This window comes from Prenolepis imparis, unplaced genomic scaffold, assembly GCF_030444845.1.
Source record: "Prenolepis imparis isolate NDT839.2.m4 unplaced genomic scaffold, iyPreImpa1.0 SCAF_8, whole genome shotgun sequence".
Taxonomy (NCBI): Eukaryota; Metazoa; Arthropoda; class Insecta; order Hymenoptera; family Formicidae; genus Prenolepis; species Prenolepis imparis.
The window spans coordinates 5,554,523-5,570,059 of record NW_028141166.1 but is presented as its reverse complement, the minus strand read 5'-3'; the positions used below and the strand labels follow the sequence as shown (position 1 = coordinate 5,570,059).

At 36.3% G+C, this 15,537-nt stretch overlaps 2 protein-coding genes across 14 annotated transcripts in view; one reads left to right on the top strand and one right to left on the bottom strand.

The window, feature by feature from the left end:
* Window positions 1–15,537, top strand: part of LOC145939701 (uncharacterized) — a 251,871-nt gene that overhangs the window by 71,978 nt on the left and 164,356 nt on the right. The window lies entirely within an intron of this gene.
* By (focal adhesion protein tensin) overlaps window positions 1–15,537 on the bottom strand; it is a 176,066-nt gene that overhangs the window by 69,810 nt on the left and 90,719 nt on the right. For 8 of the 13 annotated variants that reach the window (XM_083044191.1, XM_083044189.1, XM_083044192.1 and 5 more), the window contains one exon: window positions 4,992–5,171. In XM_083044191.1, coding sequence (XP_082900317.1) covers window positions 4,992–5,171 — 180 coding nt within the window. Of the gene's footprint in view, window positions 1–4,991; window positions 5,172–9,783; window positions 10,209–15,537 lie in introns of all 13 variants that reach the window. The other 5 variants (XM_083044193.1, XM_083044194.1, XM_083044195.1 and 2 more) reach the window with 2 other exon arrangements.

Genomic DNA, 15,537 nt, shown 5'->3' with positions numbered 1-15,537 from the left:
AGAATGAAACAGACACACTCTTATATATCACGCGTGAATTTAATCATGATATTTTAATTTCCTGCGTATCGAATGGTTAAGATTCAATTCCATAGAGTTACAAATTCTCTCGCGAGAATTTTATTATCCTATATTTCTGCGACGCGAAATAACTTCCGGCGTTAAAAGATATAACTCACAACAATGGCGAATTCAAATATCCGGTGGTAAAAATCGAACCTGCTCGCCAGCCTAGTCGGTCCTGCTGAAACATCGCTCCATTATTCCGAAAGAGCCCGGTGACTCTTTTACGAGCGCAGCTCGTTGCAGTTATCGCGATGTTGCATCGTGCCGGAGCTTATTCGGCGCTTATTCGTAATTGCAATCACGGGTCCGATTGAGACGTTTATTAGCAAAAGATGTGTTTCTTGACCCCCTGGTCTCCTGGAGGCCAGGGGGTTAAGAAATTAATTATCTCGGCTGCGGCGAATATGAAAAGCAGATTAATCACGATCCGTTATATGTACGACGTCATCGTCGTCGTCGTCGTGGAAGTCCTACGATGACCGATACGGAGTCTCACCTAAGGCGGCTTATTCGCGAGCGGGTTAGTGACTTCTCCTCGCGAGTATATACGTATAATCTAGCCGAGGGGTCTGGTCTCTGGCTTTCAACGAGGGGCGACTCGCGCTATCAGTCTCGGTGTAATCATTACGCGCCCGCGATTATGACGTCTGGTAAATTACGTGTACATGGGATATATGGCAACGCTATTTATAGTAGCCGTATGCGATAATACACTCGCGCGTTGGAATATGTACATGTGTAATTAGAGCCTCGGCTAGAGTTGTTAAGTACGGCTTAGGATAATTGCGCTGCTTTGGAAAAGGACGTTTATGTCTCGTTACTTTAATAACTATTTGGGCAAGAAATGAAAATGCAGTAATGAATGAAGAGAACTCGATATAACAAAGTACGGTGCTAACGAAGAATTATATATGATGCTCAACGAATTCAATGTAGCAACTTTGCTAATTGATGTTGGCTACATGTAAATACCGCGTATCCGCTTGACGTAATGATATGGCGACATCAATTAGCGATAATGACATCAGTAAGTTAATCTGAAAAAAGCGTTGCGTTATCAAATAACCTTCATCTGGGCATTATCTTTATTAATAAAATCTATCTCTACTTTCGCGACTGAATTTACTGCTTCCTCGACTTTCCATGCCCCAGATCTTGACAAAAATTACTATTATCATCCGCGTAACTGCGTATTGTATTACGATATTGTAAATCATTATTATTATATCATTGAAAATATTGCCCTATTTAGCGTCGTTCGTAAAATGAGCGATTTTCTTTTTACAAAAATTTATTTTTCATCTCGGGTTCCTATTACGTAAACGAGGAAATATTCCCGAGGAGGTCGATGTTGATGCTTGGTGCTTTTAATCGACGCTAACATGTTAACGATGTCAGACTGCAATCGCACGCACAATTGAGCTGCTCGATAATTTGCGTTGCAAAATTCGATCATACTATCACATGATAATGTGACGTAAACGGAAATTCCTATCTTTAAATATATTAATATTACGAAAATCATATATTGCGAAATATGATAAAGCTCAAGATATAGGATGCATACGCGAATAATATTATTATTTAAATATTTCAGATAGATGAATGAAAAATTCTTGCTCTGAGAATAACTTTATATTAATAATATTTTAATTTAGAAATATTAAATATTAAAAATTTATCAATATTTCCAAAGAAAAAATTTTTCATTATTTTAATTAAAAAAATTCGTATTTTATTCTCAGACTTTCTTGTTATTTAAATATTTCTATTATGGAATTAAAAATATTTCCTGTCCTAGGCTTTTATCTGTAGCCTCTTTTACAAGAGATGTAATATACATCATAACATTATATCCGCTTGAAGCTCTGCTGACCGCGATAGCGCGTGATCCATGGTCATAATTACGTAATTAGGTCGCGCAAAAAATGGGATCATCGCGGTTTTCTCGGTTTTAAAATGTACAAATCGTTGATGTCACCGTACCGATTTGATCGGTGTATCAGAGGTAACCTTTCGCCGAAGATAAACTCATGACGGAATCGAACGGGTAAAAACAAGAATTAATTTAAGATATTAGCGCAACGCGATTTTATCCGTCAAATTAAAAATTAGTAAAATTGAGATTCGTGGAATTATGATTTAATCGATGGGTATCTCGTTATTTTTTTACGTCTCCGAGCATGACTACGGTGTAAACATGTGTGCATAGTTGCGTGCGGTATATCACCGCAATTGCAACTACGTAATAGGTCGTAAGTTACTATACGGTGTATTGTTTGCGGTTGCTATTTCATTTGCGGTATTATATACCGGATAAGAAACGCGAGGATTGTCTAGCAATCAATGCGGTTGTTTCAGTTAAATCTCCTGATGAGTCTTCTGAGAGAGAATCTTATTAAGTAGAATTGTTAAAAAGTCTCTCTGACACAAATAACAGCCGTATTTGGCAGCCAACGTTGAATCTTCAAGAGAGCTTATAATTGCGATACTATTAGTACGCTTCGTTCTTCATTAACAGTTTTTCGTCGCAGACTTTTATCTTCGCTTTATCCAGTGACGAATAAATGCAAATGCAGAATCACACGGAAGACTCAGAAAAACAGAGAGAAATCAGGTTACCCCGGAAATATAAATTCTAATCCCGTTTTCTCCGTGACAAATGCCGGCGCTAATTTCGCAATTACATATTCGCTGTCATCTCTCGGCCTGTTTCTCTTATACAATAACGCCGACCAGGAAGAGATCTTCATCTGCTAGTCGCGAACGGGGCGACCTTAATCCCCGAACGTCACGTCAAACATTCTCTCGCCTGGCGGGAATTAATTCCATAAAAGACAAACTCGTGTCGCCAGGAGGAATTCAATTTGCGCGCGAGTTTTGCATAACGAGTACGGCGGCCACACCGTGGCCACGTATATATATATAAGCCCGATAGTTTCTCATTAGCTCACGCTGACCCAGAATCGGACCCCGCAGCGCGAGTACAATAGTATCCGGGGATAACCACCCTCTTCGACTGCTCGACCGGTTCAATTGGAGGGTGGATATGGCTCTCGCATACCGATTATCTCGTGGGAATAATGCTGTGCGTAAGTTTGCGCCTCCATACATATACAGGGTGTTAAAAAATTAGACCGACAAATTTTTAAGGGAGAAAAGACTTTGAAATAAACATTTTTTGTTAATATTAATTTTCTTTACAACGTTTAGTTTTAATATACTGAGAGAATTTTCTCTTAGAATTTACCCTGAAAATCGTAGGATAATATGGTATGGAAAGAATTTTATGAGAATTTCTCTGATTAATATTTGTCACAATAAAAATAATAATATTTATCACAATAAAATATAAAACATGTTTGATTAATTTTACTAAATAGTAAAATCAGACATATTTTATATTTTATTGTGATAGATATTATTATTTTTATTGTGATAAGTATTAATCAGAGAAATTTTCATAAAGATCTTTCTATATCATATTGTCCCACGATTACCATGATTTTCAAGGTAAATTCTAAGAGAAAATTCTCTGTGTAGGTACTACATGATATGAGATATGATTTGTGACTTTTCAGTTTATCACCTTTATATTAAAGTTAATGGATGACTTTTTGAGCGTTTACTGTAAAAAGAGTGAATTACTTTTATATATTTGTTCCGCGTTTTGTTTAAGATTAGAATAAAATTTAATTTTTTGATTTTTATGTTTGTGTTTATTGTTTATAAGTTACAAACTTCTATTTTATACTATGTAGTTTAAAACTAAAATCGTCGTAGAGAAAAATTGTATTAACAAAAAATAGTTATTTTAAAGTCTTCTATTTTCCTTAAAAGTTTGTCGGTCTAATTTTTTAACACCCTGTATATGTATTCTCTCTAGTGACGCAAATAACGCTGTAACGTCGTAGAGTTGATGTATGATCCATCAAAGGGACAAAAATTCGATGTATCGAGAGCTTTGAGCTTCGTTTTTCGAAGATCGTAAGTAAGGAATTTCGAGAGCTTTTCGATAATATTGGCTTCAAATAAAATATCTAATTTGCATTCGTCGATGCGAATTAATTTTGCATTTGGAACTGATGGAAATTCGTGATATTGTAAAACGAATAGATTTTGTTGGATCGAGCGTTGCCGGAAGAAATTTTGCGAGTATGTTTTGGGGGAAAATCGCTATATGAAAGCAGTTTCTTTAACGAAAATGTAAATTTATGGTCAAAAATATTTCAAATGCGGTTATCGCGCATTATTGTCGGCGGAAATCGATGCAGAAATCGGTTGTAACATTGAATGCATGCACAATGAACGTGCTCGTATATATACATATATACGTGTATCGACGCTCTGCAAGAGTTCGACGATAGCTCAACCCCTGACCTACATGGACGACGGAATCTCAAATGGTGGTTGATATACCCCGGAGAATTTCAGGTCTCTCAGTGCACTTATGTGACGTCTGCGCTTGCACAGGATTTGCTCCACCGAAAAGATATATCGACGCTTCTCGTCGCATTTCGCATACAAGCGCTAGATAAAACTTTATTGGCCTTTCGAGGGAAATGTCGCCGGTCTAGATCTCGTCGCGTGCACAACAAACAGCTCAACATTTTGCACGACACCGTGTCGGAAGAAATTGTTTCTTTTTCTTTTGGGACATATAGAACGTCGCGAGATCGCGTAACAGCGCAATTAAATTGCCGTTTGTGATTAATAATTGCGAAAATTTCGTATTAATCAATAAACGATTTTTAACAATGCAAAAAAAAATTAAAATAGTTTATCATTAAGAAGAAACATAATGTCACCTTTTCTCCTCTTTAAAATTGGATTGTTGCGAGTTGTAGGAAATTTAAAATTGAATTACAACGGGGCTTCTAGATTGTATCGCGCGTAATTTAATTTGATTAACCACAGGTACTCACTGTGACTTGCTGATTAGTCGGACTAGGGCTAGGGCTGGGGGTCGAATTTGGCGTGGAAAGCTCTCCTGATGCCGGAGAGGGCGAATTTGTGGAAACACTGCCGACGGTCGGAAATGCCCTCGCTGGATCGGCTTGCCATTGTTTATGAATTTGCTGCGAGGTGTCTCGGAACCGCGCACCCTGAAATAAAAAGCGACACAATTTCTTACTAAAGATGTCAGAAGACCAGATGATATTTTGACATAAGATAATTAGGAACGCATGCTGGTCACTTCATTTTCAGATTAAAGCGATAGAAACGTCTTGTCATTTTAAATATATAATAATATTTGGAACACGTACATATATCCTTCTCTTTAAATAATAATTTAAAATATCAGAAAATTAATTAAATCGCTTCTTTCAGTTGAAATATATTTGTTGTGCTGTTTCGTTCTGTCAAGATTCAACGTTTTGTAACTGACACGTGTTATTACATGTCATTGTACGGAAATTAATAACGCGTACATTGTCGCGAGTGTGCTATTAAACACTTGCATCCTTGAAGAAGTAGATCATACAGATCGTTTACGTTCGCATATACGTCACATCAACCGATGACACAGTTCGATTAGTCTCGGATATTTGTCCCTAGACAATTATATCGGGATCGATCGCTCCGCTCCGTCGATCCGACAAGTCTAATTAGAATGGCGAGCCAACTCACGCGATTGCTTTAAATAAGGCTGCATTTCTTGTTAAATTTCGATTTAACCGAAAATACATTAGTTACTATCGTCTACTTTCATATCATCTCTCCGAGTATAATGATATCAGATTATTTAAATCGATACACTGAGAGAATTTTCTCTTAGAATTTACCCTGAAAATCATGGTAATCGTAGGATAATATGGTATGGAAAGAATTTTATCTGATTAATATTTCTCTGATTAATATTTATCACAATTAATTTTACTAAACTGCATAGTAAAATTAATTAAACATATTTTATATTTTATTGTGATAGATATTATTTTTGTGATAAATATTAATCAGAGAAATTCTCACAAAATTTTTTCCATACTACGATTACCATGATTTTCAGGGTAAATTCTAAGAGAAAATTCTCTCTGTGTAGAAATCAATATAATTAAATAATGGCTGAAAATATGATAATTAATGTTTCTTTTTTTATGTCATGCATATTAGTACCTATATTTTATTTTCATATTATATATGTATATTATATCGTATTATTATTTAACTTGTTAGAGAATGTGTCAATCGTTTATCATGATACGTATCCGCCGCAATTAATAATTCTATAGTGTTCGTTAAGAAGATATACGAACTAACAGCTGATGTAAAAGTTCGTAGACCCCATACACAGACCCGAACTATGAAGGATTGCGTGCACATGTGCAATCCTCCGAGAACGGCATCGTGGGCGCGATAATTGCGCTTATGCAACACCTCGCTGTAATAGCAATTAGCATCGGTGGCTTATAATAGAGGCCGATAGAAGCAGAATCTTTCGACCGAACGTGTCTGCCGATCGCTCGTCGCTTCTCGAAGCTGCCTTTTCGAGACTCAAAACGGCTCGTTCGAGCGCGAATTATCGGAGGGGGGAGTCAATCTAAAATTTTTCACCCGTGTCAAATCGGCGGCGTTCAATTGCCACGGCCTCGGAATTAATTTCGCGAGGAATGAGGCTAATTTACATCCGCCACGGCGTTCCCTTCGCAATCCCGGCCACATTGTATATAATAATATCTCACGTCGCGCCGTGTAATCTCCCGCAAGATTGCACGCCGCGATTAAAGGATACATTTTTCGGGAGCCTTTCGCATCGCGCATCGCGCGGTATTAAATCTGCGGCCGCGTGCACGTGTCAGTCAAAGTGACACTCGCGGAATGGATTGGTAAAACAGTCGGTGTTTGTACAGCCGCGGTATGTATATGGTGGCTTGGAAATTTTCTCTTCGCATTTTAGAGACGCTCCATTTCTTACCCCAATGTTGTCGATTAAACATTTGGAAAATTATTGAATAAATTAATATTTGTATTTATAATATTTCTAAATTAATGTGTTAAATAAATTAATTATTTTCTCCCCATTGATATCAAAATATAATGAATATATATAATAGAATCCATATGTATGCACATATTTTGCATATTTATAATTTTTATATCAGTTTCCAAGAATTTTCAAAGTGTCACAGAAAAAAGTGAAGATTGAAGGTGGATTTACTTATCACAATTCATGTTATGTTAATGAACAACAGCAATATCATTTATATGTAAGAGATAAGGCATTCATAACAAATTATTAATAAAATAATTAATTTAATTTTTTATCTTTTTAAAATAAATTAAATTATTAATAAAATAATTCATTTTATTCTAAAAATATAAAAAATAAAAATTCGAAATAATTAAATTTTTATTTATAATAAAACCGACGAGAAAATTTCTGTTATATGCCACCCGATATGCCTTCCACACAGAATTTCCAAAAGATTGAATGAAACATTGTGTGTATGTGCTATGTTGATCGAGTACGAGTTCACATGAACGTGATCCGCGATCGAAACTAACGGCCCGCAGTGATTTAGCCCCCGTCTTTCATGATGCTGCGCTCGAGAGTGATCCGACACGATCAAGATCGTCAGATACGTCCGTGGTATTCTCGTGGCGATCTAACGCGGAGGTCGACTACCGGATACAGCGGAATACACGTGCGAGCGCGCGATCGTTTTCATCGTAAACAAAGGCGCGGTTTAGACGGCGTTTCAATTAAATCACGATTTACAACGGGTAAAACGTAATGTTGCGAAACAAAACTCTTTCAACGCTGTTATTTGTAATGAAGCGTGTAATTCGCATAAATATTGTTGTACCGATGTAGCGGAAACGTAGCTCTGTTTATATTATAGAATCACTTACAATTCATACTCTATATTAATAGGTTTTTTCAATCTGCAGCTCTCGTTACGTAATCTAGCATTGTGTTTCATCGCCTTTTTATAATAAAAAATAGCAGTCGAAGAAAGTAACTTTTAAGGCATTATTGAATCTGTATATGAGCTATTCAAAGTATATTTTCCATAAAATCTATAAAAAGTAGTATATTACATAACTTATGAATGCATAATTTAAAGTATGTAAATTTACTGAAAATTTAATAAATTTATTAAATTTAATAAATTTGAAAGTTTTAATTTTTAGAAACAAATTAAAAAAGTTTCTAAACTTAATAAATTTAATAAATTTAGAATTTTGCAGTTTATTTATTTTATAAACGTATAAATGTACTACAAATTTAAACATTATCGAGGCATAATCATTATTCGAAATTTAATTTACAGCATCGCATTTACGATAATAACATTCACGGTAACAATCATTTGTGCATCACTGTCGCGAGGAAAAGATTTCCCGTTATCAGCATACAGATCGTCCTTTTTTCTTTCTTCTACCCTGTTGAAATGCAGTCTATCCGATCATTCGATAAGATCGACCGTTATCTATCATGTAATCGCAGCGCGAACACGTTGCGGCCGACTCGAGCACGCGGCGGAAATTGATTGCATCGCGGTAATGCAGCGAGTACATACGCGCGACGTAATTCCGCTTTTTATTTCTTCCTATCCGCGTAAGGAGTTCGCCGCGAGCCACGCGATGTCATCTTATTTGCGTGTACGACGTTGTTCTCCGGTGGATTAAACGCTTCGCGAAATTTTTTTCCAGGTCGAGCGTCCATCGGAGCGTGGAAACGGAGCGCGTGCGAGTTTCGCGCGACACGATATACATATTATATGTATATCGAGAACAACGTTGTTAGTCCGATAACTATGAGAATTTCTGGGTTGAGGTTTTACATCGGGAAATTTTGCTGTAAATTTAAACCGAAATTTTGCGATGTCAGAGACGGGACCACGATGGATCTTGTCATATTTCATGTCTCACGAATTAGAGCTTCTCGCAAAAAATTCTGCCATTTAAAAAATTTATCTGACAATTAGTGTCTTGTAACCGGTAATTTTTACATTTTAATGGGACACGATTTTTAAATGGCTTTACGAATTATTAAAAAAAAATCGGAAGATATATATTCGAACAAAAGTATACGGAGAGAATTTTCTCTTAGAATTTACCCTGAAAATCATGGTAATCGTAGGACAATATATAGTATGGAAAGAATTTTATGAGAAGTTCTCTGATTAATATTTATCACAATAAAAATAATAATATCTATCACAATAAAATATAAAACATGTTTGATTAATATTTGACTAAACTGCATAATAAAATTAATCAAACATATTTTATATTTTATTGTAATAGATATTATTATTTTCAGGGTAAATTCTAAGAGAAAATTTTCTCTGTGTACGATATAAAAATTATTATATTAATATAATATAAAATATTATATTATATATTATATATATACATATATTAAAATATTATATTAATAATAATATAATAATAATTATATAAAAATTATGATATAGATATTTATTATATTCAGAAGACGAGCTAGCACTATTCTTTATCAAGAGCCACGTCATGACGTGTTATTCCCGCGTCATTAAAATTAAACACGCTTGACGTGCCGGCGAGTTGTTGGCATGCCAATCGGCATCTCGTGTCTTGGAGCGATGATGCCGGTCTAACTAATCGCGCGATCGCAAAAATTGAGGAAGCGCGTTAAAGAGGAAGCGAGGAAAACGGCGACCGCGCGCCGAATTGACGTTCCTTCGGGTTCCGATGCCGAAGAGCGGATCTCGTATCGAGCGATCTTACCGCGTACCTCGTCGAAGAGGTCGTCCAGTTCTTTCTGCGATATCTTGGCCTTCATCCCGCGGGCGGGCATTCTTCGCGTCTTCGAACTTCCTCCCCAACGTCTCTCTTTATCTCGACGCTGCGCGGAAGAGACTGGTGAACAAGAAGAAGGAGGGCGAGAGGGATCCCGTTTCCCTTCGTTTCTTCAAATGTCACGAGTCGAGTCTGTTCCTTCTCGTTTCTGCGGTTGCTCTCGAAACACGTCGCTCTTTCTTAGACACATAAATAGTCGATGACGCGTAGCCAAGTGCGAGAGAAGGTCGCGCGATAATAATCGCGAACGGTTCTGCGCTCTTCGTCGTCGGAAACGCTGTCTTCGTAGCTTGTTGTCACGTCGGTCCATCGTTCATCATCTCGTTGTTCAATCTCCACCTGATTCTTCCACTCTGAAAACGCATGTTCGCAACAGCTCATGCGAAATTACACTACATCGTTTCCGATTCGAATTTTTATCGGTGCTCTATTTTCCGTCAAAATTAGTATTGTGATTAAAAAATTATACAGATAAATTAATATTGTTATAATTAATATAATTAATATTAATTTATTAAATAGATATATATTGATATTTTTGATACTGCACTATATTTATTAATTATTATTTAGCGAGCTGAAAACTTATTCGATAGAAAATATATTTAAAGCAAGTATTTTTAATTAGATAACTCGTACGTAATATATCTCGATAATTACTGGTTATAGACCATACATTTAAAGGGTGGTAACACTATTTGTGCGATGATATTTACTACGGAGATTTATTGGCCCATTCGGTATTATCTATGGCAATATTTTCTTCGCGTTCCGACTCCGATGTACAAATCCACGCCTCGACTTTGCGTGACTTTGTCGATAAAGCGCGAGAATCTTTTCAGAAACTTTAAAATCAATTTGTCTTAGCGTGTTAGCAGTCCCTATCAAGACTGCATTTTTTTTTAAAATAAAAAGGACTTTGAATTCTACCATTTATATCCGTTCATGATTTTTTCACAGATAAAAAACTTCTTATTCAGTAAAGAAATTGGCGCAATTTAGTCGACATAAAAGACGATTAAAATTATTTCTTTATTTAAAATGGGAATTAATGAAGTCATTTCTCTTTCTCCCTTTTTTCTTTCTCTCACACAGAATATTATTTTTAATTGAAAGATATTTGAGAGAAGAGAAAATTAAAGCCAACAGAAAGAATCGCCTTAGTCATAAAATAAAGAGTTTGAGAATTTATCTCAAAGGATAAAATTTTTTCGGACTCGAGTCTACAAAACGTAACTGGTTTTATTGTTCACGTCGAAGGGCTCGTTGCCCTTTTTTTTCTCAATCCGTATTTCCGCGGCATATCGTACTTCGAGTACTAGATGTCGAATCGTTACATCGATATCGATATATAGGGCACATAAAATGCACGGTTTCTTGGTGACATGACGATGGAGAACGACATCAGTATGTGTTCTCACGACACACGGTCCTCGATTACGATCTCTCGGTTTCTTTCCAGCGTGCCGCGAGGATTTCCGCGTGCCATTAATCTCACGAGCTAATGTTAATGCGAAAATGTTCAGTCGACGAGTTCCGCGGGCTCTCAAGTGATCTCCCTCCGATCGTCGCGAGGAGGCTAATAAATGTTCCCCGACTGCGCACAGACATCTTCAACCGTGCATAGACAAATGCGAGTTATGAGTTATTCGTCGGTGATGATGATAATAATAATAATAAGCTAAAAGTCGTTAAATTGCTTCTCGCGGGAGTTTGCGATCTATTATTGTGTCTTAATTTCGTTCACGTCTCTTTATTCGCTGGACGAAGCTGACACATCGACCGAAATAACCGGAAGGATTATTTTTCGCGTTCAAAACCGACCATTCGTCTATCCGCGTAAATGATACTGCGCGTCCGATGCACTTGAAAAGATGTCACTCTTCCGCAGCTTCGTTCGAAGGCAGCCTTGCCGAGATGATCTCGCTCGACTTCGTTCCCGCTGGAACATACACTGTAATAACTAACGATACGTTTACTTCGACGTAAACATGTCTCGCCCAAGACCTATGTATCTGGCTAGTATCTAAGATCCGTCACCGTCACCAACGCGAGGCTCTTCCATCGGATGACGCGACCTCCCCATTTATCTGTTTCAGTTTGTTAGACAATCGAAGGGGGGAGTTAAAAATCCAGGCTTCTAATATCGTATATCGATAGAAAGAGGGATTTTCTGTTACCGATATTCGAACGATGACAGCGCGCTTTAAAGTACCTACCTACGTACAGACAGACGCGGCAGACCTACGCGAGGGAGAGAACGAAACCGGACCTTCGCAGCATCGCTTCGGGGAGGATAAACGACCTCGCGTGCAAGATCGAGATTATACCGGCAGCGAAGCCTCGACATTTGTACAGTCCCGATTTAACAGCGCGGAACGCTCTCTTTTCTTTTTATTTTTCACCGACGAAATACGTTGTAATCCCGAATACTCTCGGTATGTAGCGTTCAACTGTTTGAATGCGCGAACAGAGAGCTGTGAGTGCAAAGCTTTATTCCTACGTAACATTGAAACAAAAAAAGAAATAAAAACGTAACTGTTTCGCGTAAATCCTGGATAAAAAATCAATCGTCATTCACATCATCAGACACAAGTGGGAACAAGGGGGTGTTAATAAAAAATTAAACCTTTCATTATCGCAATTAAAATTTAAGATATCAATTTAAAAAATCAATCGTCATTCACATCATCAGACACAAGAGGGAACAAGGGGACGTTAATAAAAAATTAAACCTTTCATTGTCACAATTAAAATTTAAGATATCAATTTAAAAATTTATAATTAAAAACATTTTTTTAATTAAATCTGAGAGATGAAATAAAGACGAAACTGTTTCGCGTAAATCCTGGATAAAAAATCAATCGTCATTCACATCATCAGACACAAGTGGGAACAAGGGGGTGTTAATAAAAAATTTAACCTTTCATTATCGCAATTAAAATTTAAGATATCAATTTAAAACCTTATAATTAAAAAAATTTTTTTAATTAAATCTGAGAGATGAATTGAACAATCAATGAAAAAAAGCTTAGGGTCGAAAGTATAGAGAAAAGAATGTGACACCAGCTAACAGAGATAAATCCGCGTGTATCTCTCTTTATTAGACCGAAAATTGCGAGCGGGGATCGTCCATTTCCTGAACAAACGAGTCCTGGTAGGAGATTACAGGCTACGAAGCAAAACCTCGGCGTCTCCAGCGTCGGCTCTGAACCCAGCTGTGGCTGTCGCCGTTTGTTCACGAAAGAAATTCAGGTTATATGTCTGCTTCGCTTCGTGCTCTTGCTACGAAGTCTCCTCTTTAAGCGATCTAGCCGCGCACGTTTCGCGAACATATTGGTTAAGGGATAGAGTACATCTCGAGATACCTCGGTTCTCACGGTACGGCTATCGGTTTTTTACGAGCAGATATGTGCACGCGATATTTATATATCGGTCGGGAAGCAAGAATAAATTGGAGAATTTCTACCATTGCGATATGAGACGCGACGCGCGCAACATGACAGTTCGCGAGAGAGCGAAATATCGTGTTGCCATATGTTTAAATGAGAGTGTCGATTCTATCGTGGAACACGGACATGACACGACGGGACAAAGTGCTACATAGCGGTTTAATACAATGATGTTATCGCCGATATTTCGGTGATAACGCGCGGTGCGAAATTGTAATACGTTTCATGGAGATATATCAATTGGAAACCCCGTAGAGAGTAGAATTGATTGCGCGTGTTTTCTCGATAATAAATTGAAAATAAAAAAAAAAACGGATTTTACATTTTCAAAGAGGATCTCTACACTGTGGAGAGAATTTTCTCTTAGAATTTACCCTGAAAATCATGGTAATCGTGAGACATTATGGTATGGAAAGAATTTTATGAGAATTTCTCTGATTAATATTTATCACAATAAAAATAATATCTATCACAATAAAATATAAAACATGTTTGATTAATTTTACTATGCAGTTTAGTGTGATAAATATTAATCAGAGAAATTCTCATAAAATTCTTTCCATACCATAATTGTTCATACCATATTCCATACCACGATTACCATGATTTTCAGAATAAATTCTAAAAGAAAATTCTCTCTGTGTACAATTTTCTTTATTATATTATTTTTAAACAGAGCTCTTATGCGCGTTTCAACGATATTAATTTACTATTGTGTTAAAAATAAAACCGTCTACGATTACGCGCTTTGCGGCACGTCTCGATGAAAGTAGTAATATGGGTCGTTATTGTCCCAGCGGTATTACATTTCACCAGGACATTGGTAACGGAAAGGTCAATTGATGGACTCTAGCGGTCCAGAAAGATTGGACGAGCACAGCGAGATATATTTCATATGAAATGATTTCCCAAACCATATACATCACATGCAATTTCGACTATAATTTACGCAATGAGAGAAATTTTTTAATCGAAATCTCACATTATGATTATCGTTATTATTTCTATTATGCAATGACAGGCAGTGCCGGTTATATGATGCAAGATAAGCAAACAATTATCGCTCTCACGCGTTGCCACCAGCTTACGTGTGTCGCGGAAACACGTGGGAATGATCACGCGCGAAGCAGCCACGAATAAAGAAGCCTCTATACTTTCCGTTTACGTGAGATACATCATCGTATGATGAAGCCGTTAACTTTTTAGAAATCTAAAATGAATAAAGATAAGAGAAAGAGCTCGACAACATCCGACTCTATTTAAAAAAAATACAAGTGGACAATTACAATAGATTACAATTTTACTTCATGTTAAATTAATTAATAATTAATTGAAATATGAAGATATCATTCCTTTTAAATCTTTAATGTCACTTTTAACTAAATATTTGCTGGATATAATGCTAATACTCGCTGTTAAAATGTTCACGACTCGAGAATTTTAAAATAGTTAACATTTAGAGATATTGATAATTTATGACAAATTTAATATTTTAAATAACGGAGTTAAGTACTCCTCTCTCTATAATTAATCTGTGAAATATGGAACGCGTATTTTATGGACCAATAACTTTCTCGTAGCATAATAACATATCTCAACAGTAATTCAAGATCGCCGCCGCCCACGCGTCTGTTACGCATCAGCATTAAAGTATGGCTGAATGCATAATTCTATCGAGCGATAACCAGCCGGATATAATCGGATTATATTTCTTTTTTTTTATTCTGCCAGTTTCAACCGTATCAGGTAATTTATCTTATAAAACAGCTATACAAATATTTGCATAACTTTGTCGCCCTCTGCACTTTACTTACGTCATAACGCATACAATCCTGTAGTATACTGTATTAAGCAAAATTTTTGGCATTTTTATTTGAATGTAAAACATCAATGTGCAATATTCATCGAAAACATTTGTACAAAAATAATCCGTAATAATATTTAAAACAAAATTTCATGAATATGCGCTTTTGAACTTTATTCCATGCGTTACATCTATTGCTTTTAATTAAAATGTCAGTGTGCAAGTCGATATGCAAAGTAGATAAGAGGATTGAAACTATCAAAATCTCTTTACATATCATAATGTGTAAGTTTTTAAAAATATTTTTCATTAATTTAAAATATACGATTGTATATCAAGTTATCTTTAATTAAGATAAACGATAATTAAAAATTATTTTTAAGTACATGTTTTGATTGCTGCAGTTTTTCCATCTGCGAGAGAAAT